At 37.6% G+C, this 25,528-nt stretch overlaps 1 protein-coding gene across 3 annotated transcripts in view; it reads right to left on the bottom strand.

Annotated features, from left to right (window-relative positions):
* Positions 1-772: 772 nt before the first annotated feature.
* Positions 773-25,528, bottom strand: part of LOC132059657 (uncharacterized) — a 55,622-nt gene continuing 30,866 nt past the window's right edge. For 2 of the 3 annotated variants that reach the window (XM_059452342.1, XM_059452343.1), the window contains exons 7-12: positions 21,660-21,724; positions 7,704-7,770; positions 7,389-7,571; positions 3,539-3,595; positions 3,000-3,095; positions 773-1,474 (exon numbers count right to left, since the gene is read on the bottom strand). In XM_059452342.1, the coding sequence (XP_059308325.1) occupies positions 1,340-1,474; positions 3,000-3,095; positions 3,539-3,595; positions 7,389-7,571; positions 7,704-7,770; positions 21,660-21,724 (603 nt within the window). In that variant the 3' untranslated portion in view covers positions 773-1,339. The remainder of the gene's footprint in view (positions 1,475-2,999; positions 3,096-3,538; positions 3,596-7,388; positions 7,572-7,703; positions 7,771-21,659; positions 21,725-25,528) is intronic. The other variant, XR_009415693.1, reaches the window with a different exon arrangement.

The following is a 25,528-nucleotide window of genomic DNA, read 5'->3' as shown; positions in this document are numbered from 1 at the left end:
ATATATAAATGGACTCGTGTGCAACGGTATGTATATATGAATATATGCGTTAATAACTTGAATAAATACGTTGCTATGGATAATTAAGTTAATGGTATTAGAAGAGTAAGCTAAGACAACAATATTCCACTGATTCGGGCCAAAGGGAGAAATGATATTTTGATTTGCTATTACAATGCTCTAGATCTCAAAAAGCTAACCCTTAAAAGTAGGGAAATCTTTTTTATTTATAGTTTTTGCCTTATGGGCCTTTTCTGACATAAACCCTTTTAGAATAAAGAAAACCTAAAAGGATAAGATTGGACCGTACGGTCGACACCACTTCGATTGTTGGTACAATGTGACAGAGCGATGTTGACGTGTGGTGATTTGTAACTGATTAACCGGACTAACAGCCACGATCAACTCGGTCATCTTTGAAACCGGAATAACGGCCTCGATCAATTCGATCATGGAGAAACGGCAAGGCGAGATGCGGAGTTTGAGTCGGTGATCTTTTGGACTAAACCGATTTGTTTCACTTTTCTCAGATCAGCCGCAGCTGATGCGATTCCGCCAATCCAAAGGGAAGACTCGGTACTCATGCCTGTCTCTTCTTATCTCCAGTCCCCGGTCTCACTGGTCTTGCATACATCCAGGTTTTACCGTATACAATGTCCTCTTTCTTTTGTTTTTTGGGTAATTTATCAGCACATATCCTCATTTCAGTAAGTATTCTCCAAACAGGATCTTTTATGTCTGTTAGCCTCTGTTTTACTAATAATACCATCGATAAAAAAACAAAAATTATGTCCAATTTCAATCTCAATTGATTCTTTGTTACAACTCCAAGGAGCAGTAATATTTAGTGACCCAAGATTTGAACACGTGACATTTTGTACCCAAAGCAAATGCGCTACCAAGCACCGCCACATCCCTTCAATTGTTCCAGTGTAAAAGTTGAGAATTCATGTCCTGTTATCCACATGGTTATTCAATCAAGCAGTGTAGAATCGCTTTTGGGATCTTCACCAACGCAAACTTGAAAATAAACAGAAATGAGCGAAGAGATGAAACCAATTCATTCATCGTGCGCTGCTCAGCTTTCAGTACATCAAGGGAAACTACATTTTCCTACATGATGGTTCTCGGTCAATAAGCATTTCATAGAATCTACTGGCACTTGGCACCAAGTTAATGGTAACAAAATTGAAAATGCTTCATCCCCTACGAGAAAAACAGAAATAGTAGTAAGAATAAAACTGCAGGACAAACAAAAGAGTGAATCAGACACATCGTTTCTTGTTTCATTATGTGCAGCCAAAATCCTTCATGCTATGATTTAATTTTACAGAAATCTTCAAGCTTGAACTGAATCTGAGTCGCTGGAAGCTACTGAATGTGCTTTCCTTTCTGCTTGAAGCGATCTACACAATGCTTCAAGCTTCTCTTTCTGGTTCCTTGTTTTATCCAACTGTTTCTTCAAGAATTCACGCTGCAGAGAAAACAAGATATTTCAATGTTCCTACTGAGAAAAATGAGTTCTACTACACAGACATAATTTGAGCATCAAGCAATATCATTCAGGCTATCCAATGCACAGAGGGAATATCGACCTGGGCAACAAGGAAATCAGTTAACAAGCTTCAAGGTTTCAACACAGACCAGCCCAAAGCATATTGCGAAAGGGAACAAAAGGTCCTGATATTTGTTATTATGATGGTAGAATGCTACTCAGCTTCACAGAGGGCATAAAGATGTGTTACCGTGGAGAAAAAAGTTAATGTCTAGTATTAATAATTAAGTAGGCTAGCCCATGCCTTAAATTAACTAAATCCCAGAATTGCCCTTTTGGTCGGCAACCAGGACAACGGGAAGCTCCTCTTAACTGTGGCTTATATATTAGAAGTAATATGAACAAATAAGCTTCTTGTACGAGGTTGATTTCGGACTTGCTACACTTTCTAGTATAACCATTAGTGTTTTTGCATTGTGGGGAACGAACAAGAGAGCTTTTCAGGGAGAGTAGTTGTGATAGCATAGATTTAGATAGTTAAATCCCACTTCAACGCACAACGCTCATTAGGCACGTGCAGAAATTTCCTTGACTTGAGTAATCCTCTAATTGTTTAATAGAGCTAACTTTGTTTGAATGATAGATCATTTGTTATATGGGCCACCATGCTGGTAATTGTACAGGGAGGGCACGTCTTTGGTGCCATTACACATAAAAATCGACAAATACACTACTCTGTCAGAGTTTGATTGAGAACAGAAAAACTGACTTATGGTTGTATAAGTGTGGTGAAGAAAGTGCAGTGAAGAAAATAGTAAATTGATACAGAAAAACATCACAGCAAAGTTTAAACTTTGAACAATTTAATGGATTTAGATTCTTGCAAGTTGTGAAAATTGGATAGAAATGGAAAGATGTCAAAATTTTAGAACATCCCAAAAGTACTCCTGCGGGAACAACCAGCACACAAAAGTAGTGAGTTAAAAGTATACATCCATGGATAGAATTAAAATTAGCAATCTACAGAACATCAATTCGGACCTTAATTTCAGATGGTTCATATAGAGTAAAATCAGTGATATGCAGAACAATTCAGACCTCAATGACTCCCTTTCGTCTTTAAAACTTTTCCATGTTTCATAATGTTACATTCAGGGGTTTTTAATGTATTTTGATTACAACATGTGTTATCTTAGGAAACTTACAGTAGATTGCTTCACTTTGAGCATTGAAGTTAAGGAAAATACAGCTTTGGTAACCGCAATTGTAACATTAAAAAAAGGAAAAACAGCTTATTCTCTTAAGTTGGTATAAAGTTTAATATTCATTGGAAATCTAGTCTACCCTGCATGTCCTATGTTCTTCACAGTTTAGTGTTCCTTAATCTGTCTGCTGCACCAGTTTTGCGGCATCACTTGCAAACAATTAACAAGAGGCATATGCAACTAAAGACAAATTGAATAATTCCCTTCCTTCAAAGAGAGTTAATTAGAGACAGAATTACCTCCTCAGCGAGTTCTATCAGAGTAACATCTGACTTGTCACATTTGCCCTTCAAGAAAGCATTCTCCTTCTTAAGTTCTTTTATTGATTTTGCCATCTAAAATCAGAACCACATAGCATCAAAAAGGATAAACATTGAGCGTAGGTCTCAAAGAAATAGCACCTGACTCGTCAGAATAACCACAGCATGAAGGCAAACTACTACCTCTGTCCCAATAAACCTAAGTTCCTTTCCCCTTTGGTCCATCTTAAAATATTTGACTTCTTTTCTAAAATGGAGAACTCCTCTCGCTTCAACAATTCAGACTAACACAAAATAAGACTACTTTATATAATCTCAACTTTGATTTAACATCATACCTGATGATTCCAGTTTTTCATTTTAACCAATATTTTAATCACTTCACTACCGAACTTGAATGCTACTAAGCTATTCAAACACTATTCTAATTGTGCGCACTAAACTAGAAATAGTTTATTGGGACGGAGTATAGAACCCTGGGAAATTGAAAAAAGTTTAAGAGATAAATGGAAGCAAACCTTCTCAATATCTTGCTTAAACGTTTCAAAAACCTCATTGCTCTTCAGCAAAGCTTCCTGCAAGAATATCACACAAGAATAGTTTTTTAAGTTTTATGTTCAAACTTTTCATGACACTAGCTCCACAAGCAGCTTAGTTTAGAAACATAACTTGAGATAGAACAAAGATCCTTCCCATTCTGATTTGAACTATTGCTCAGTCCCTTTATTTCAGTAACTAGTTGCATGTGGCCCGTGCTAAGCCTGGGCCCAAACTCATGATACAAACGTAGTAAATTTAATTTAAAAATACTATAATTTATGTCATTTTTCGATTGCATAATTAATTTAATCTAGCAACACGTTAATCATTTCTTGTTGGTAAGTTTTCATAATTATTAAAGTTTTTTAGTCACATAATTGCATAATTTTAAAAAAATAAATTATCTATGAGGAAGGAAGTTTGGAAGGACAATTAACAAATATAAAGGGACACAAGATTCGATATTCACTAAAGAAGCAGAATTTTGGTGATTTAAAACAAATAAAGGGTGTGTTCGGTATGAAGGGAAATGTTTTTCAATTTTTTGTGTTTGGTTGGTCAAAAATTTTGAAAAACAATTTCTCTAGAGAAACAAGTTCCTTAAAATGAGGAAAATGACTTCCATAATAGAAGTAGGGAAATCAAGTTCGACAAAGTGGCTTTCACATTCATTGTGTCCTCCCCACATTCCAATACACCTCATCTTCACTCCCACCATTGTAGCTCCCATCCCCACCAACCACCACCGCACATCCCCACCCCCACCTCCCATGGTACTTGTCTAGGTTATAGACAAATGATTTTGGCATAATATTTTTGCTTACACCAAAGATAAGAAATTAAGTAAGCAGCACACTTGTTTTCCTAGAAATTATTTTTAATACAATAATTTTCGTGAAAAATATTTTCTTCACACCGAACACATCTAAAAGAATATGGAGTACTAATTAGTAAGACCTAATAAATGTTTTAATTGAAAATGAAATTGTGATTCCAAATTTACATGAATTTTATCAAAATGTATGATAATAATAATAATAATAAGACATAATGGCCAAAATACACCTGAACTATCACTTTTTCGTGAGTTTCCTACATGAACTATCAGGTGTGCAAGTTTCCTACATGAACTATCACCAACTATTTAACAAAACACACGTCAATTATCAGTTATTTCATTTTTCTGCCTCAACTATTCAGATAAGCTGAGGAAAGTTTACTACTTCCTACGTCTCAAATTATTTGTCGTTTTTCGTTTTACAAGCTCTTTAAGAAATTATAATTAGGAGAGGTATTTAACTAATTTACCCTTAGTTATGTCTAAGTTATATGCTCCCTCCTCCTCAAATCATCTGTCGCTTTTTTGTTTTACAAGCCCCTTAAGAAATTATAATTAGGAGGGGTATTTGACTACTTTACCCTTATTTATGTCTAAGTTATAATCTCTTTTCATTAAACGTTTATTTATTTTTATGTGCCATCTTCATTAATGACAAAAATCTACTAAGGATAAAATGAGGAAAAATAATTAATTGTGCCTTGAACTTCTATAACGACAAATAATTTGAGATAACTATTTTTAGTAACCACAACAGACAATTTTAGACTGAGGAAATATTTCTTATATAGTTACTTAAAGATAAGAGTAGTATTGGACAAATTAATAAATCTTTCCTAATTTGTTAAAATAGACAAATAAAATAATTATTTTTAGTATAAGGAACAAGCATAAAAAAAATAAAAATGGAAGAAGTAATCTAATAAGGTACAAGAAGATATCCACAAAAAGTTACTATATATGGTTTCAATTTAGTTCAATTACAAAGTTCCAAGTGGGAATGATCATAAGAAAATAAATGAGAAAAATAAAAATAGGTAAGCAACAAACACATGTAGCAACCTCATTGCTCAAAGAATGATGTGAGGACTACAAAAACTTGATATCCTCACTTATATATAGTAGTAAAATATATGATACCTCTAAGAAGAACCATGTAAACAAACACTTCAAGCAAACTCTTGCTTTATCAAGCAGTAGGCAAGTGCATATTATCTTGCTCTGACACTGTCTTTGAAATGTTGAAAAGAGGAAGTCTAGGAGGACTGTAACTAAACAAGTGTTTTTGTATGGGGGTGGGGGGGTGGGGTGACAATGGTGTTTCGCCACAATTTGGTTAATAAGTAAAACAACAGGTGACTGAAATTGGTGGGGCTATGGTTTACTGTGCACCATGACTTCTCTTCACATCCCTGCTCACTCCTTTTTCTTGGTTATCTTGTGAAAGGAAGACTCGACGAATGCACACAACAGGATTCAGGATTGGAAAAGGAACATTAAAGGGGAGAACTATTAAAATGCAATCTTCGCACAAGTTGTCTCCTAAATAAAGACAAGGTCAACTCGTTTTTAAATCCGAAAGTTGGATGTCATTCCTAGATTCTACTTGCTTTTGCTTTGATTAAAATCAGAACCACAGACACCAGAATTCTACAGCCATACAGTCCCAGACTGGAATTGTAACACTACTTTCAGTCCATGTTAAGCCATCGTGAACCCCCAACATACACTCATTAGATGCACAGTTTCGTGAGGGAAGAGTAAAATCTTTAGTAGATCCAGCAGAGAAAAGAATTTAGCAGAGAGTAGGATTGGAAAGGCAAGGGTATCCTTGAGGTTTGTAGCAAAGGCACAGCCTATCGTGCCACCATCTAACCCCGTTTAAGCATTTCAAGATGAATGTGGAAGCTGGCAAAAACAATCTTCTTCAGGTTTATCACACACCTACGATCAATTGGCTACCAGAAGTCAAGAAGGCATTTCAATCCGAATTTTCTATTATTTTCTTGTCTATAATAATCTTACCAAATTGGGTTAGTTTTTTCATGCATTTCAACTCCTCTAAACGAGCTTCTAAAAAGCTTTAATAGAAAAGAACAAAACCATTTCCCAATAAGTTGATCCGTCTGTCCCAACTTATTGCGCATAGTTTGATTGGGCGCAGTGTTTTAAGAAAGGAAGGAAGACTTCCGATATATAAGCTACATATTTATTTAGTGCCAAACCTACCATTATATTGAATAATTTGTTTTGTATCCTGTGGGGCCAGCAACAAGCCTTGTCAATTGCCATGGGAATGTAAAAGTTATCTAGTCTATAGAAAGGTACTGATCTTTCTCCAACAGATAAAAGAGGAAGAGTTCCCAACAAATAGGGCAGATAGAGTACTAAATAAAACAGAAAGGAAAAAGTTCCAAGGAGGTGAAAGCTACCTAAAATCCTAACTTCCAACTCCAACAAGACAAAGGCAGCCATATCCCAGACTTACCATCCAATCACATCAGACAAAATAAAGGAACACTTCTTTCATCCAAATATCAGAAAGTGTTTAACCTGTGCAGTTCTCTGGTATCATATCTGCTCTTTTACTAAAAGATCGTGAAAATAGACTTGAGAGGTAATATAACTAGGAATAAAAACTTATTGTGAGCATAAAGAAGATACTAGACTGCTTCAAGTTTCTTGAACTTTTTAATATTTTGTCACCTATACTATTCACCAGGATCAATATCTAAAGCGAATGACCTAATCAATTTAACCAGAGATATGAGGTCATTCGCCTTATCAAAAACTTCTTTATAGGAAGTCAAACACTTTGAGGCAGAGCAAGTTCTCCTGAAGAATGCTTATACCAACAGAAACTACAAACCAATACCTCAAGTGCAAACTTCCTGAATGTGACCTCACAACTGTTAGACATCTAACCGAGTATGTTTGGTGTTTGAATTTCAGTTTGACACATCATGCTATTGTAAGACTAACAAGCGAACCTGGAATTGCTGGAACTTTTCTCCATCGGCTGTCAATTGTAACCGCAAGTTCTGCTCCGTTGCCAATAATTGAGACACTTGATCAGCATAAATTTTCATTTGGGATTGTTCCTGCTTTAATTTCTCCTCGTGTTGCTTAGTTTTCAAATCAGCAAGCTGAAGTTCAAGGCTCTTTTGCTTCAACTGCAAAGAGAAACATATTCATCAGACCCTTAATCAAAAAGGAAAAGCGGTCAAGAAAAAAATTAAAATCTGCAGAGATGTTTTATAATCTCAATACTACTGGAAATTCAAATAAGAGCAAACGTGAATCACCTTGTTTGCGAATTGCTGTTCAGATAGAGTATACTGATCTGCAAGTTGCTTCAGCTTGCTCTTTAGCCTGCAGTTATCAAAAGATAATAGAAGCATTCAAAAGGCTAATCTTAAAATGCTAATCTTAAAAAAAACTTACACTAAAAAGACCCCCGTTTTAAATTCAAACGATTCATAAAAATTTGTTGATTTCCGCAATTAACCCCATTAATAGCAGAATTGGAGCAACGGTAAAGTTGTCTCCGTGTGACCCCTATAGATCAGGGGTTCGAGCCGTGAAAGCAGCCACCAATGCTTGCATTAGGTTATGCTATCTACATCACACCCCTTGGGATGCGGCCCTTCCCCGGACCCTGCTAATGCGGGATGCTTTGTGCACCGGGATATCCTTTTTTTTTTAATTATTGTTACCAGAAAGTATCACATGCCAGTCAAAAACGAGGGTAGCGATGGAATATATAAGAATAAAGCAGGATAAAAGCGCCTTGTTTCGACAGGGAAAGTTCATTAGACTTGAGAAGCCAACTCATGACAGAACTTCCATTCTTCTAAGAAAAAAGAAACCCTTGTTGTGAATATTGACAAAACCCAGTCCTGTTTTTTATTAACTAATACTCCCTCCGGATCAAAAAGAGTGTCCACTTAGCCTTTTTTTCTTGGGTCAAAAAGAGCGTCCACTTATAAAAATCAGGAAAGAATTTTCCTTATTTTTCCAGATTTGCCCTTATTAAGTGTTATGTGATTAAATCCCAATACCTATTTAATTAGGGGCAGTTTAGTCAAATTACCTATTTTTTTTCTAGGAGTTAGTATTTTCTTAAGGGGTGTGCAAATGGCTAAGTGGACACTCTTTTTGATCCGGAGGGAGTATTATTGTTGATGTTCCCACTTGCTTTCCATTTCCAAGTGTTATATTCTGACAGTGATGTTTTGCTTATAAAGTAATTTCATTAAATTTTGGACTGCATCTATCACCATTTGTAGATTTCTTCTTGAGCCTTAATTCAAATAAGCAGTGATATTGTGTCCTATAGACATGAAATATCGTCATACTGTTCTAAAACATGTTGCAGATAGTTGGAAAAGCAACTATGAAGATATCACTACCACACCACATGTGCTTTTGAGGACTAACTCTATTTCTGTTTCCAAACATAAAAGTTATATCACCACTAACTCTTTTTATCACTTTACGATATATCTTTACATTCCAGTTTCACATGATGGTGTGATATTTTTGATTTCCTACCCCTTTTCGTGTACTGTACTTGTCCGTGATAAAAGTCCTCCACAAAGCTTGTACCTCGTTGCTGAACTGCCAGAGCCACTTTCCTAAGAGTGCTTAATTGAATACCCCCAAATATTTCACTCTTTTCATACTTTATTGGGGATGTGACCATCTTCGAGTTCACCAGATGGAACTAGGGGTGGGTTTTCAGTATTTCGGTTCTGTTTTAAGAACTTCAGTTTCATACTTCGGTTTTCGGTTTTTCGATTGTATTATATACTGAATACCGAACCGAAATTAGTTTAGTTCAGTTCGGTTCTTCGGTATGTATGTGATATACTGGTTTTACTTCTTATCCAATGAGGAAGGCTTATCCCTAGCATACTGTTTCTGCCATGGACCAATTGCTCAAAAGAAAGTAAATTTCATGGTAAGGAACTTCTTATTTCAGAAGTTGTGGCATAAAGCTCGCAGCTTCTTCATGAATGGGGTCAGTTTCTAGCCTTTTTTTCCTCTCCTTTTTTACAGAAAAGCTAGTAACAAGAATATATTTGGAAAATTTGTAGAAGCTCAATTCCCCAAGAGATAAGAAAAAACATAAGAATAATAAATTTGCAGAAGCTTCTTCACTCGCATTGGACCTGAACATACGTCATTGCTTTCACATTGTTGTCCTCTTGTATTCTTTTTTATTTCTCACATTACACATAAAGTACACACAATTTTACAAATACAAAAAATAAAAAATAAAAAAAGAAAAATATGTGTAAACCAATTTAATAAGATTGAAAGAATAGTGTTTTTTTAATGTCTTTTGAGTCGGTAGGGCACCACATACAAACATCAAACATCAATTCCACTAGGAAAGTAAATCAAAACCGCACTTAAATATACATATTTAAGAAGTTCAACCGAAATACCAATTTCTTAAAACCGAAAATCGAACTTTTTAAGAATCAAAACTGAAAACCGACTGAAGAACCGGATTATTTTGGTTCGGACAGGTTTTTTGCTTATTATGCCCACCCCTAGATGGAACTCTTTTACCATAATTTGTAACCACAAATTTTTTGAAGCCTATCCAGTTTTTCGCTGACACTAGAAGGTGCCTGCATCAGAGACTTGTAATATTTCAGACAAAGTGCCCTTGATCAGAGTCACCTTTTCCCTTTGATAAATACCTTTATCGTGGCAACCTTCTCTCAACCTTTTCCATCACTAGGTTGCAGACTGCAGAATCCTTAGATACTCCTAGCAACCACCTAGATAAGTTGTAGGAAGTTTTCCGACTCTATGATACACATGAACCTAAAATAAAAGGGGGCAGCCCGGTGCACAAAGCATCCCGTGTTAGCAGGGTCCTAGGAAGGGCCGCACCCTAAGGGATAGGGGTGTGATGTGGACAACCTACCCTAATGCAAGCATTAGTGGCTGCTTCCATGGCTTGAACCAGTGACCTATAGGTCACGCGGAGACAACTTTACCGTTGTATATGGGCGAAAAATAGGGCTCCATTTCTCAGGTTTCTCACATGCATTTTTCTCTCGTGTTATATTTCTCACATGGTATCAGACCTTTTGTGAGAAAATATGGTTGTGCAAAAGTACCAGCAACATCCAACAATCTTAATCTGAAGACTATAGTGGAGGACACTAATTCCAGGATTGAGAATGTTGATGTTAACTTTCTCACTGCTATAAAGAGTCCAATCAGGTTGCGGATTTCTTAGCAAAACTGGCCACTAACATTGATGAGCAGATCATTTACTACAGAATTGACCAAATGCCAGGAGGTGCTAAAGGCCCTTATTTTTTGGATAGGATGCAGCTTCATAGTACCAGGATTAGATATGACAAGGCCAACTTTTTTGTCAGCTAAAATTGTATAGTTGGATCTCTCAGGAATGTTTAATCTCGCAAATTTAAGCATTCCTTTTTTTGCGGTGATTGCTTGCAATCAGTGTTGTATATCAGGGATAAGGTCCAGAACACCCCCCCCCCCCCCTTTTATTGTGTTCTCATAATGATATACAACTCCTCCCAGGACATTCTCCTGGAAAATTTTAAAAATTAAAAACAAAAAAATCCAGCCGCATCGAAGAAGAAAAATCTCATTTACCATGTAATTTTCGGATGACCTAAGTGGTTGTCCATGTCAATACAGTTTCTGAGAGTGTCGGGCAAAATTTAATAGAAGCGGCGACAAAATGATCAATTCAATGCGTCACCAAATTTTCGCTAGTCCTATTGTTCCTACCATGGATGAACTATTCTCCCTATTACTTCAGCTTGCTGCCGCAATCTAGTCACACAATGGTGTCATCACCGACCGTTAACTCCCCTATTCTCGCATCTCATCTAATGAAAAATTGGACATCTCACAAACTATGGAGAACTGAAGAGGCGGTCGTTTCAGAAAATGAAAATCTCGACCAAAGTGCAGTTATTGCAAAGTATGTTATACTTTACATAGTCGACCACCCAAAAATGTTCATGTTGCTCTGACTAGTAATACCGGTAGTAAGGGGCTTTCTTTATCTGAAGGGGAATATAGCGAGTTCCTTCAATATCAGGACCGTTGTACAGGACAGACGATTGGTGCAAGGCGTGAATCACAAGGCCGTTATTATCTAATCTCTCCTAACTCCTCTACAACATGTCAATTACTGATCCTTCAGACTTAAAACTTAATGCACAGATGTTTGAGACATCCGAGAAATTTATCCAAGCTGAAGAAGATGGTACCTAGTTTGTTTAGCTTGTCCACATTAGATTATGAGTCGTGACAACTTGGAAAAGATACTCATGCCACCTTTCCATGTAGTGCTGAGAATCATATAGTCTACTTTTTCCTTAGTTCATTATGATATTTAGGGTCCTAGAAGAGTTTGTTCACCTTAAGATTTCGTTATTTTGTTAGTTTTATTGATATTCATTCAAGATGTATTTGGATTTTCTTAATGAAAGATCATCCTGAGTTGTTTTATATGTTCTAAAGTTTTTGTGTTGAAATTGATACAACCCAAGTTGCATCAAGGCCTTTCACAAGGAACCAATCTCGTGAGCTTCAAGCAATGCAAGGGTTATTCATGAAGAGGGACGTACTTAAGTACACTCTAGAGCCTTCCAGGGAATTACAAGTGTTGATGATTTCGTGGGAGGATGGCTTGGAGAACAGTGTTGAAGATGGTTATGCTTGCAATGAGGCTGTTACTTAAAGGCTAGCATTTTCAAGTTTCATTTATGAGGAAGACCAACCAAACAATGCCCTTACTTCATTAAGGGTAGAATTGTAATAGCTTAGTTGTCTTCCTTAGCTTTCTAGTATAAATAACTTGTCTAAACATTTCCTAGGGTAGATTTGGATGAATATTGAAATTACTAAACTCATTGAGAGTAGAGAGCTTGTGAAGCTTTTGATTGTGAACCTTGTTGAGAGGATTGGTTGATTGGGATCACAAGTCCTCGAGGTCATCCTAGAGTTTGGTGCTCTATTGATTACAATTTGAAGGTCTTAGTTATTATAGAACTTTGGTTGTCAAATTGTGTCTTTAGTTGTGTCAATCTAGTTATCCTTTATTTTCCTTGTCATTTTCTTGTCCTTTTTATTTCCTTTGTTGTATCATTTGGTATCAGAGCCTAATTTAGGTTTGTTCCAACAAATCTAATCTTGGGATTTGATTCATTAAAAAAAAAAAAAAAAAAAAAATCAAAAATTAAAACCCCAAAAATCTTGTGTTGTTTTGTTGATTCTAGTGTTAGATCCGAGTTTCTTAGTGTATTAGGGTTTCAAATATTGAGTTTCAAGTCATTTGAGTCGTTTTTGAGTTTTTCACCATTAAAGGACCTTGAAGGTCAAGAACTCAAAGTGGGTTTTGTAGTAGAACTTGATATTGAAGTTTGAAAGTTATTGGGTGATGTTTCCCTAGTGAAGAAGGTTTAGAATCTGAAATTTGGGACAAAAAGGAGTTGATTTGAAGGAGTTGAGATTTTAAAAGTTCTTGGTGTTCTTGAAGATCTTCAAATCTTCAAGAGAAAGAAGAAGGCAAAGAAGGTGTTTGATCTCAAAAATCTTCAAATCAAAGGTTGAAAAGTGTTTGTGGGCCAAAGAGAAAAAAAAAAAGAAAAAAAAAGGAAATCAGAAAGTTCAGTCCATTTTCCAACCCACAAAAAAAAAAAAAAAATTGCCACATCATCTCTGACGTCAGCCACGCGCAGCAAAAAAAAAGCCTGCAGGAGCGTGCACTTCAGATTCAGAGAGTGTGCATTTCAACACTTAGAAAAATTTTCTAAGTGTTGGACCAAAAACCACCCCAAAATTTTTCTGAGTGTTCAAAACTTCTCCAATTTTTTTCCAAGTCTTTCTCCACTTTTTATCTACTTTCTTTGATTCTCTAAAGCTAATTAACAACTAGTAATTGTTCTTGTTTGTTAATTAGTTCTTGAGTCCCATTTCTTTTCGTACCAATTCTCTTCGTTCTTTTCTCTTTTAACTTCGTCGAAACTTCTTGATTCAAGTCTGCTAGTTTGAATTGAGTCGTTCATTCTTCTAAGTTAAACAAGAATCTATTCCGGCCAAGAGTAGAACTTGAATCCCTTGTGACTAATCGGCATTAACAAGAACACAATCATTAGCCGAAACAATTTGTGAGGCAATTCAAAGGTGTGCTTACTTGAGAATTTGTGAGTTGTTTATCACTAACTTAACGTGTTTGCTTGTTTTGTGTGTGTTTTAATAGGTACCATGGCGAATGAAGATGAAACTCCAACTCCCACCTGGGGAGTAACACTTGATGATTTGGCCAACATGATAGCCACCTTGGCTAATTGAATAGGAAATGTGGAGGGAGGGATAGGGTCTTTAAGAGGAAGTGTGAGGGAATTGTCATCCTCACCACAAGTTCACTATCAAGGAAACACAAGTGGCTTGCCTCGAGCCACTTCACCTACCTTGTCCCCCGGAACTATCCACCAATTTTACAACTCTACTCCTCAAACCACCAACACCTTAAACAATACCCCCCCCCCCCACCTTCACAAGACCAAATTCCAAATGAAACCGAACCATGACCAAATGTCACTCTACCCCGTCAAAACCTTCCAAACCCCCGACAAGCCGTCCGAAATGTCCCACCCGTGAATGATGACTATCAAGGAGAAGTGTATGAAAATGATGTGGTTGATCCTTATGCTAATCAAGTTAGGGGACAACAAGGACAAATATAAGGTCCGCAACGAGGTAGAGGTGGAAGGAATGGCCCTATCCCTCAAATGGGTAGGCAAAGAAGATATCAAGCTCGTGATGGTTACCAAGGTCGTGACAATCAAGGTTATGATTATGATGAAGGACCTTATGGGAACTATGGGAATAGTGGAGGTCGAGATACGAGTCTCAACTCCATCAAGGTCACTCTCCCCAACATTCAAAGCGGGGTAGTGATCCCGACGTATTTCTTGATTGGGTGATGCGTTGTGATAGAATCTTCTTGACAAATGACATGTCCGAGATGAAAAAAGCATCTTTCATTGCTCAATTCGAAGGCTTCGCCCTGCGAAGGAAACTCAAGTGAAAGCAAGGAGATTGCATGGACTTGCCCCTACACCTACTTGGGAAGGGCTAAAGAATATCTTGAGGCGCAAGCATGTCACCGAACGTTACAAGCAAGAGCAACTCAAAAAGAGTGTGGAAAAATACTATGATGAGTTCCAACTTGTGAAGATGAGAATAGACTTTGAAGAGGACGCATTGAATGCTATGACTCGGTTCCGAGCCAGGTTAAATGGAGAAATTGCTTCCCAAATGAGAAGTACCAATATGAGATCCTTTGTGATGTTGTTCCCATGCAAGCTTGTCACCTTTTACTTGGAAGACCTTAGCCATATGATAGGTCAACCAAGCATGATGGAAGAACCAATCAGTACACTCTTGTTCATAACGGGCTCAACCACGCGTATTTGTGTCCTATGACGCCTTTCGCAAGTTGGTGAAGTTTACCACAAAATGAGGGAGTTGAAGAGAGAGCAGGGTGTACAAGAAGATAGTGAGGGACGTAGGGAAAAGAAGGAGTCGAGGGAAAGGCTAAGGTGGCCCTTTTGGCAAATCTGGGAGATTGGGGAGGAGTTAGAGAAGCGACAACCGATGATCCTCTCACTCATAGGACTATGCCTTGCACACTAACGAACTAACATCTTCTTTGCCTAGTTCTATTTCTTCTCTTTTGCGGGACTATAATGACGTGTTTCCACGGAGGCCCAAAGGGATTGCTATCACAAGGGAATCGAGCACCAAATCGACTTTGTCCCGGGGTCTCGGTGCCAAACAAACCAAGCTCTTTATAAAATAACCCGCATAACACCAAAGAACTTCAAAAGTGGACGAACCCGAAAAGGGGTTGTGCGAGAAAGTAGTCCACGTGTACGCCCGTGATCTTGGTGCCAAAGAAAGATGGAACATGGCGCATGTGTGTTGATTGCCGAGCCATCAACAAGATAACAGTAAAGTATCGCCATCCCATACCTCGTCTTGATGACATGCTTGATGAATTGAATGGATCATGCATATTTTCTAAGATTGACCTTAGGAGCGGATACCATCAAATCCAGATGAAACCCGGAGATGAGTGGAAAACAACATTCAAGACCAAATTTGGTCTACATGAATGGTTGGTGATGCCTTTTGGTCTCACTAACACTCCTAGTACTTTCATGCGATTAATGAATCAAGTGATGAAACCTTTTATTGGCAAATTCGTGATTGTTTACTTTGATGATATATTGGTGTATAGTAGAACCATGGATGAGCATGTTGATCATTTGAAATGTGTGTTTGAAGTGCTTAGACAAGAACAACTTTATGCTAATATGGCTAAATGCTCTTTTTGTGTTGATGAAGTTGTTTTCTTGGGTTTTGTTGTGAGTTCGGGGCGTTGAGGTTGACGAATCCAAAATAGACGCTATTAAGAATTGGCCAACTCTAAATCCATTGGTGATGTGAGAAGTTTTCATGGATTGGCTAGTTTTTATAGGCGGTTTGTTAAAGGATGTAGTACCATAGCCGCTCCTTTGACCGAGGTAATCCGAAAGGATAAGCCTTTCTCTTGGGGTGAGGAGCAAGCAAGGGCTTTTAAAACTTTGAAACAAATGCTTAGCTCCGCACCGTTGTTACAGAATTACCCGATTTTGATAAAATCTTTGAAATTGAATGTGATCTAGTAAAGTAGGTATTGGTGCCGTTTGATGCAAGACCAAAAATCCATTGTCTTTTTTAGTGAAAAGCTTAAGGGTGCGATGTTGAATTACTCTGCACATGATCTTGAATTGTATGTTTTGATTAGAGCTTTGGGTAATTGGCAACATTACTTGTGGCCTAAAGAGTTTGTTATTTGAACTGATCATGAATCCTTGAAACACCTTAAGGCCCAAGGTAAGTTGAACAAATGGCATGCCAAATGGGTTGAATTTCTTGAAACTTTCCCTTATGTAATCCAATACAAAAAGGGGAAGGATAATATAGTGGCGGATGCCTTGTCTAGAAAACATGTTTTGATAAATACTTTGTCTTCCAAATTAATGGGTTTTGAAAGCTTGAAGACATTGTATCCCGAGGACCCTATTTTTGCAAAAAAATTTCAAGATTGCGAAGAATGGGAAAAGGAAAGATGGATTAGGGATAGGTCTTCTACTCCCTATTTGAAATTTGATGGTTTCTTGTTCAAGAACAAGCGACTATGTGTGCCCATGGCTGCGAGGAATTATTTGTGAGGAGGCACGTGACGGGGGATTAATGGGACATTTTGGAATTGATAAAACTTTGAGAATTCTTGTGGAGCAATTTTATTGGCCTAATACGCGCGTCGGGATGTTGCTAAAATTTGTGGGCAATACATTGAGTGCCGTGGTGCTAAGTCTAGGCTCCTTCCCCATGGTTTGTATACCCCTCTCCCCACCCCACAAAGGCCTTGGCTTGATATTTCAATGGATTTTGTATTGGGTTTGCCAAGGACAAAAAAGGGCAAAGATAGCATTTTTGTTGTTGTTGACCGCTTTTCAAAGATGGCTCATTTTATTGCATGTCATAAAATTGATGAAGCATCTCACATTGCATCTTTGTTTGTTGAACATGTGGTCAAATGCATGGTATTCCCAAAACCATAGTGAGTGATAGGGACTCTAAGTTCCTTAGCCACTTTTGGAAGGAATTGTGGGGACGACTTGGGACTAAGCTGTTGTTTTCTACATCTTGTCACCCACAAACCGATGGCCAAACCGAGGTTGTGAATAGGACTTTAGGTTCTATGTTTAGGGCCATGGTTAAGGGAAAATTGGCATCTTGGGAAGATCATTTTCCTTTAGTTGAATTTGCATATAATAGAGTCATTCATAGTACAATTGGCATGTCTCCATTTGATGTTGTTTATGGTTTTAATCCACTAACCCCTCTAGATCTCACCCTTTTGTCTCAAGATGTTTTGAGTTTAGATGGAAACAAAAGGGCCAAGGCCATGAAGAAGTTGCATGAAAAGTGAGACTTCACCGAGAAGAAGAATCAGAGTCGACAAGAGAGAGCAAACAACGGCCGCAAAAGAGTTGTGCTTGAACCGGGTGATTAGGTTTGGGTACATTTTCGCAAGGAGCGGTTTCCCAACAAAAGGAAGACCAAGTTGATGCCTAGAGGAGATGGTCCATTTGAGGTGTCGAGTGACTCGTGACAATGCATACAAGATTGATCTTCCTCGGAATATCAAGTCATAACACTTTCAATGCTACACGTGTGTGATCTCTCCCATGGATGTGGATGATGGGATCCCTTAAATTTGAGGATAAATTCTTTTCGAAAAGGAGAATGATACAACCCAAGTTGCATCAAGCGCACTTTCCTGAGCAAGCTTGTGAACTTCAAGCAATGCAAGGGTTATTCATGAAGAGGGACGTACTTGAGTACCTCTACGTAGCACTCGGGATTCCAAGTGTTGATGATTGCATGGGAGGAGGGATTGGAGAAGAGTGTGAAGATGGCTATGCTTACGAGGGTTTGTTACTTAGGCTAGCATTTTCAAGTTTCATTTATGAGGAAGACTTAACCAAACAATGCCCTTACTTCATTAAGGGTAGAATTGTAATAGCTTAGTTGTCTTCCTTAGCTTTCTAGTATAAATAACTTGTATAAACATTTCCTAGGGTAGATTTGGATGAATATTGAAATTACTAAACTCATTGAGAGTAGAGAGCTTGTGAAGCTTTTGATTGTGAACCTTGTTGAGAGAATTGGTTGATTGGGATCACAAGTCCCTTGAGGTCATCCTAGGAGTTTGGTGCTCTATTGATTACAATTTGAAGGTCTTCGTTATTATAGAACTTTGGTTGTCAAATTGTGTCTTTAGTTGTGTCAATCTAGTTATCCTTTGTTTTCCTTGTCATTTTCTTGTCCTTTTTATTTCCTTTATTGTATCAGAAATACAAAATTAATTTGGTCTTTTTTTCACATCTTTCGCAGTGATAATGCCTTAGAATACTTAATCCTAATAGTTTCAGAATTTTAGGACTTCTCAAAGAATTATTCATCAAACATCTTGTTAGTATGCTCCTCTGTAGAAGGGGTATCGGAGAGGAAGAGTATGCACCTCACTGAGACTGCTCGCACTCTTCTCGTTCAATCCCATTTTTCGCTGTGTTTTTTGGGCAATGAAATTCTCATGTCTTGTTATTTGATTAACTGGACATCTTAATCTTCTATCTAGACTCAGAATCTGCATGCAATATTGTTTCCTCAATCACTTTATACTCTCGTCCCCTCATATCTTGAGAGCATGTGCTCGTTCATAACTTAACCCCCGGAAAGATAAATTAGCTCCTCATGCTTCAAAGAGTATATTTCTTGGTTATTCTTGAATTCAACAGCACATTTTCTTAGACTCAACTTATTTTACACCTGATTATCCTAATATTTCTGAGGACTTGCTTGACTTTTGAGGAATCTATCGTTGCTCCTCCTACATCCCCAACTATAGTGTCACCACTCCTAACTTACCATCATTGTTTGCGTCCAGCATCAAGCCCAAATGATTCACGTCCTGCACTGGACCCTAGATCTCCTACGACTTTTCTCTTCCTAATCAATCAATTGCACTTCAGAAAGGTTTACGATCCACACGTAATACTAACCCTCATTTTACATTTTTAAGTTACCATCATCTATCATCACCCATTATGTCTTTGTATCATTTTTGTCCTCTAATTTCATCCCTAAGTCTACATGTGAAATGCCATCTCATCCAGGATGGCGACAGGCTATGATTTATGAGATGTCTACTTTACATGCAAGGGAGCTTGTCCCTCTTCCTTCAGGTAATTCTTATGGTTGTCGTCGATGAGTTTATGCAGTCAACATTGGTCTGAACAGTCAAATTTATCAGCTTGATGCCCACTTTGTTTCCAAAGGATATACTCAAATATTTGGGTTCATTCTAGTGAAAACTTCCCCCATGGCTAAAATAGTGTCGCCTTTTTCTATCCATGGTGGTTCTTTTTGCCTCTTTATCAGTTGGATATTAAGAATTTTTTTCTCAGAGCAACCTTGAGGATGAAGTTTATATGAAACAACCAACTGGATTTTTAATCAGGGGTTGTGTTGGGGGGGGGGGGAGGTGGGTGGATCTTGTTGATTGCGCCAGTCACTTTCTCCTCGAGCATCGTCTGGTAAGTTCAACACAGTTATGCAGGAGTTTGGGATCAGTCATAGTGAAATTGATCATTCTATGTTTTATTGGCATTCGGCTGCAAATTTGTGTTACTTATTTGGGGGTTTTAACCATATCGTTATCACCTGCAATGATAAAGATGGTATCACTAATTTGAAGCAGCATCTCTTTCAACACTTGCAGACTAAAGATAGATCTGATAGGTGCTATGTAACGGTTAGGATTTCATAGTTGGATCTGCTGTCCCATTTCTCTGTATCTATGGTTCTGGCACTAACCTAGATATTTTTATTTCACAATGGAACTATGCTTTGGAGTCTTAAACATTCTTGAAGAGATGGGAATGAACGGTTGTAAGCCCATTGACGTTCGTATGGAACCAAGTGATAAACTTCTGCAAGGACAGGGGAGCCTCTTAGTGATCCTGCAATAGGCGGCTGGTTGGTAAGTTCAATTACCTCACAGTGACTAGACCTGATCCTATGAGTGTTGTAAGTCAGGTTTATGAACTCTTCATGTGACAGTCATTGGAATGTAATTATCCATATTCTGCGATATATAAAATCAGCCCCATGCAAAGGACTACTCTTCAAGGATCGAGTCTATGAGCAAATCGTTGCATACACAGACGTTGATTGGGTAGGATTACCTTCTCATAGACGTTCTACGACTGGATACTGTGTTGTAGTAGGAACTAATTTGCTGTAACAAGAAACAAAATGTGGTTGTTGGATCTAGGGCAGATCAGTGTAAGACAATTGTCTTCGCGCATTTCCCACATACATTTTTCTCTCGTGTTATATTTCTCAAAGACACGTATTAGCATTGGCATCCACACGACGTCTACTTTGTGCAATTCAGCATAAAACTCCATATTGCTTCTTTTAACTCATCCCCTCCCTCATACACTGTTTCACCCACTTCCATAGATTTTATACAATTTCTCCTCATGTTGACAATTGTTAACCTGTGAATGAACTTTAAGTTGAATCCCTCTTTTCTTATTCCAAAAAATAAAAAAATAAAAAATAAATAAAAAGAAGTTGAATCTCCTCTTTCAATCACAATGCTCTAGATTTTTGTCTCCAACTATAGCCCTTATAACTAAACTGTCCCATCACTTCTCTAGTGGAAAGTAGACAAGTCAAGCCCTATATGTCAAAAGACTATCTGAATCCCATTGAAGTATACCGAGTTCAAGTTGCAGCATCTTAAAAAGCTGCAACATTGAATTACAAGATAACATGTTATGTAGTGGGCAAGAAAAGATTGTATGATCTTCTTAATGATGAAACTCAATAGAATGAGACTCCTCATACAAGAGCTTTTAACCTATTCTAATAAGGTATGTTACCTGACTTTCAAGGACACAAAATAATTTCCTACTTAATATTGAAAAAAACTACTATTCTACATCATCTTTTACAGTGATCTTAGACATATTTTCGATAGATTAATTTGGACATATTCTTAACGGAAGGCTCCATCTTATTGCACGATTACGAAATTGCAGCAATCTGTTGTTTGCCATTTCTTTAGCTGAACGAGCTAGAATCGTTTTGGTTGTGGAAGATGAACCAGGTTAATCCAATGATCCTCACTCCCACGGCTGTCCTATCCCTCCATATATGTTTGTCGATCCCATCTTTAAACGATTCCCTCTACCTCCTGCCCCATACTCCTCCCTCAACCTTACATGGCCACCCCCACTAACTTCTTAACCTTTTCTTTTTAATTTTAAGTTTTGAAGTACCAGTCATCACCCAACCCATTAAATAAGACAACTAAAATTAATTAAATGCCCCCAATATGCCTTAAGTTACAACCCCTCCTAATCCCTTTATGATCAAACCATCCACAATTTTTATCTGACAATCTAATGCTATTCTAGTTCCCCATCCATGTCAAGCCATATGTTTTATTCTACAGCATTCTTTTTATAGTGTGTCTCATACATTTCATTGCAGGATATAACCAAAAACATGTCATTAAAGGGTTACTACAATATGATAAATAAACACTGAAATCTTACATCTCATTCTCCTTCAACTGCAATAGACATTCATCTTTTTGCTCTTCCAGCTTGTTGCTTACGTCCTACGTGGGAAGAAAAATGAGGATAGAAACTGTTATGCCACAATTCAAGCTGACCAGCCCTTAGAGGTGAAAAACAAACATTAATAGGAATTTCAGTTTCAAGAGATGTATCATTTCGTTTTCAATTTCAAAAAAAGAAATGTCTCTTTTCCAAAGCCATGCTAACCCGACAAAGGCCCATCCTTGTTTATGAAATGAGCTAACAAGCTTTATCTTTATGTTCCCTATTTTCTCTTTCTCTTTTTTTTTTTTTAGGATTCAATGTACAGTAGGAAGCATGGAAAAAACGTTCTTTTGTTCATGGAGGAATAAACAATACTAGACATCGTCGGTATGCGGTAAAACATAACTCCAAGGAAGATAAAAATAGGGTAAAGAAGAGAGTGAGGCTCTCTGCACAAAGATAACCAAAATTCAGATGATTGATGTACTTTTTTTTTGTGAAGTAATTGGTTTCATTGTTGGCTTCAAGGAGATGCATAATAGTTGCAAAAGTAGTTGCTTAGCAAACAGGACTCATGATGTCACTTCTTAATTAGCCAGCATATCAACAATAAAGAGAGAAATGATATGACAAACATCATACTTAAATCGGCAAAAGCAAAACTTTTCCACAAACCTAAGCAATAATTCCCTTCACACAAGCAGTTATGGTGCATTTGCATATTCTTTTGAAGATATCATTATTTTAAAATATCATTACTAAGATTTTTGCAAACTAATAGTTCTAAAAAATACTTTTGACTAAATTTATAATAAGTGAGACAATGAGTAAAAAGTCAAAGAATATAGTCAGGATGGAGACCAATGTAACCTTATTCTTGAAAAATTAGTGGGATCATAAAGTTTTCGGGAAAACATTTAAGAGGCCAAGGTAGTTGAAGGGGTTGAACTTTTTTAGTAGTATAGGTATCACAACAATCAAAAATGGACACCTGGCCTATACAACCACTGCTCACCGCTCCCTTCTCCTTCCTCCACCCCCAACCACCACCCTCCACAAAAAAACCGATGAAATAGAACACCAAAGAGAAGGGCTTGTGACCTTAAACTATTCAGCACGACTTCATAGGAAAGAAGATGACACCCAAGACATTCTAAACAGTGTCGTCAAGGAGCACTTTAAACTGCAACAACAACTAATATAAATTAATAAAGTAAAATGCATGTTGATCAAGTTAAAACAAACATTTAAAATTTCTGAGTCACAAACAAAAATATAATTTCAAACATCTAATCATCCTACAATAACAGATTCATCCATGACCTTTTTTAGCGATTAATATAGTGTTTGCCATTGATATTTAATATATGATGCCACCAAATTCAGATAGAGTGTCGGCCTCATAATTTAAACTAATTTTCTTTTAAAACAGTAGTTAGGTCGGTTTGTGCTAAGGCACACGCATTAGCTTCTAGGTGCCTGCACTTAAGTGCTGCTTAAGCAAAGAAAAGTTACCAACCTATGCTGCACGTAACTTTGCGGTTTAAGTGAGTCACAAACATGCCTTTAAGGCTTTAAAGAACACTGTTCTACAACTAGATTAGCACTCCTACAGAAATGTCAACAGGAATTCACAACTAGGTTAGTGATGCTACCATCTAAGAAGTTCTAACCTTTCTATAATTCCATTTTTCCAAAACTACAAAAGTTAAAACCTTCCTAACCATGATAGTTCATCACTATTTGCTAGTCAATACACATTAAGTCATCAAAAGCCAGGTGAAAGAAGGTAGAATCTGCTTAGCACTTGCTCAGGGCGGTATGCAAGCTACATTAACATACCTGTTTTCCCAACCTGATCCTGAAAGGTTGTTCAATCAGATCAAGTATAGGATGTCAATGCACACATGCTAACAGCTAAATCAAGGCAATCTATTGGACTGGGCATGTCACCGTTCTAAACCCTGAATAAGGTGGATCTGGCTAAAGAGAAAGTCAAGCATCAGCCTCAAACTATTCTCTAGGCAAGGTCGGGAAACTATTCAGAATGATGACACTATGCGAAATCAGCCTAAATACCAGCACTAAAAGAGAGCTTTTGCTACATTACTGTAATGGAGTTGGACATTCTGGGGGCATGGACACTCGTCAAACCAGTGCATACAGTATGAGAACATGGACACATGTCCAATACATGCTAGGAAACACACACACCAAACCCTAAGTAACGAATTGGAGTCTGGGCTCTGGGAACCTGACACACGTCTGATAAGTTTTTTTTAATTTTTTGGATATAGGTGCCACATTTTCAGATAACAAAGGGACGGTTTTGTGCCAGGTCCAACCTTAAGTACAATTTGTGATGCCTTAGCTGAAGCAAAAAAAAAAAAAATCAGAAGTAAAGATTAACTTAAAAACATTTTTCCAGTTGAAACACTCAACTGTTTTAAAGGCTAACTACATCCGACACTATGTTGCTCAGGCTCCAAAAATGGTGTCGAACCCGTGTCGGATCCTCCAAAATGCACTAGTTTTGGAGGATCTGACATGCACCCAGGGGACATTTTAAAAGAGTCCGAGCAACATACATCCAACATATGGAAATGGTGAGAGAATAGCAATGGTAACTGTCAAGTCTTATTACCAGAGTTTGTTAGGCAGAGAGGAACTTGCATTTCCACATCGCTCTATTTGGGTTCCTAGAGCGCCCAAGAAGGTGTGTTCCATTGCATGGTTGTCAGATAGGTGAGTGATAGTAACAGCAGAGAATCTGAGGAGAGAAGGATCACATATGTTACTTGGTGCTTCATGTGCAGATGCTCAGGAGAAGATGTGGATCACCTCCTATAGATTGTCAGGTGGCTACACGATTGTGGTCGGTGGCCTTTAGTTAGTATGAAGTGGACAGTGAAGGAGGCATTGCATAGTTGGACCTTAAGGAGAGGGCAGCGAAGTCAAAAGGGCGTGGGGTGTTGCTTCGTTAGCTGTCATGTGGGGGCTATGGAAGAGAAAAATAGGGGAATGTTTGAAGGAGTAGCCCAGGATTTTGTACTTTTACAAAGTAGCCTCTTGTTTTTAGTTTCCTCTTGGTGTACTCTGAAGTCCCCATTTGTATAGAAGGTTGGGTTTCTTTGTTGGAGAACCATATTTTGGTGTATGTTCTCCACTTTTAGGCATACGGCTTGTATATGGGGTTTCCCTTCATTAATAAAATTAGTTACCCTCTCAAAAAAAAAAAAAAGATACAAATTTGCAGAAATGTTGGTGTTTGACATTATGTTTTTGAAACTGGTAACTTTTTCTATATTTCATATGTAGCAAAGAGTACTTAGGTAGTACTGAAACCGTATTTACAAGAAAGTCTAACTTTTACTGCCCTCTCTTTATATTGTATCTAAAACATCAATTATATTGACAGTATCATTAGAGTAGATCTGATTGCACCAAAAACACAACAGCAAAATAAAGCTTAGCTTGATCTTCTGCACCCCATTCTCCACATTCTCAAAACATCTGGAGTTTCTCTCCTTCCAAATTGTCCACCAAATGCAAGCAGGGATAATTCTCCATCTAGTCCTGTCCTTTGCCTGTAAGCCTGTTTCCTCCCAGCTTTTAAGAGCATCTGTAACCTTCCCAGGCATGGTCCAGGAAATGCCTTTGAGATTAAGAATAATTCTCCATAGATGAGCTGTTATCTTACAGTGAAGGAAAAGATGGTTAATTGTCTCTGATGTTTCCTCACACAAAAAGCATCTGGAACATAAAATGAAACCTCTTTTCATCAAATTATCTTGTGTAAGAGCTGCTTCTTTAGCCAGTAGCCACACAAAACAGGCAACTTTGTGAGGAATTTTTGTTTT

Source organism: Lycium ferocissimum, chromosome 6 (genome assembly GCF_029784015.1).
Source record: "Lycium ferocissimum isolate CSIRO_LF1 chromosome 6, AGI_CSIRO_Lferr_CH_V1, whole genome shotgun sequence".
Classification (NCBI taxonomy): Eukaryota; Viridiplantae; Streptophyta; class Magnoliopsida; order Solanales; family Solanaceae; genus Lycium; species Lycium ferocissimum.
Note: the sequence above shows the minus strand (reverse complement) of the source record. Positions and strands in the feature narration are given on the sequence as shown.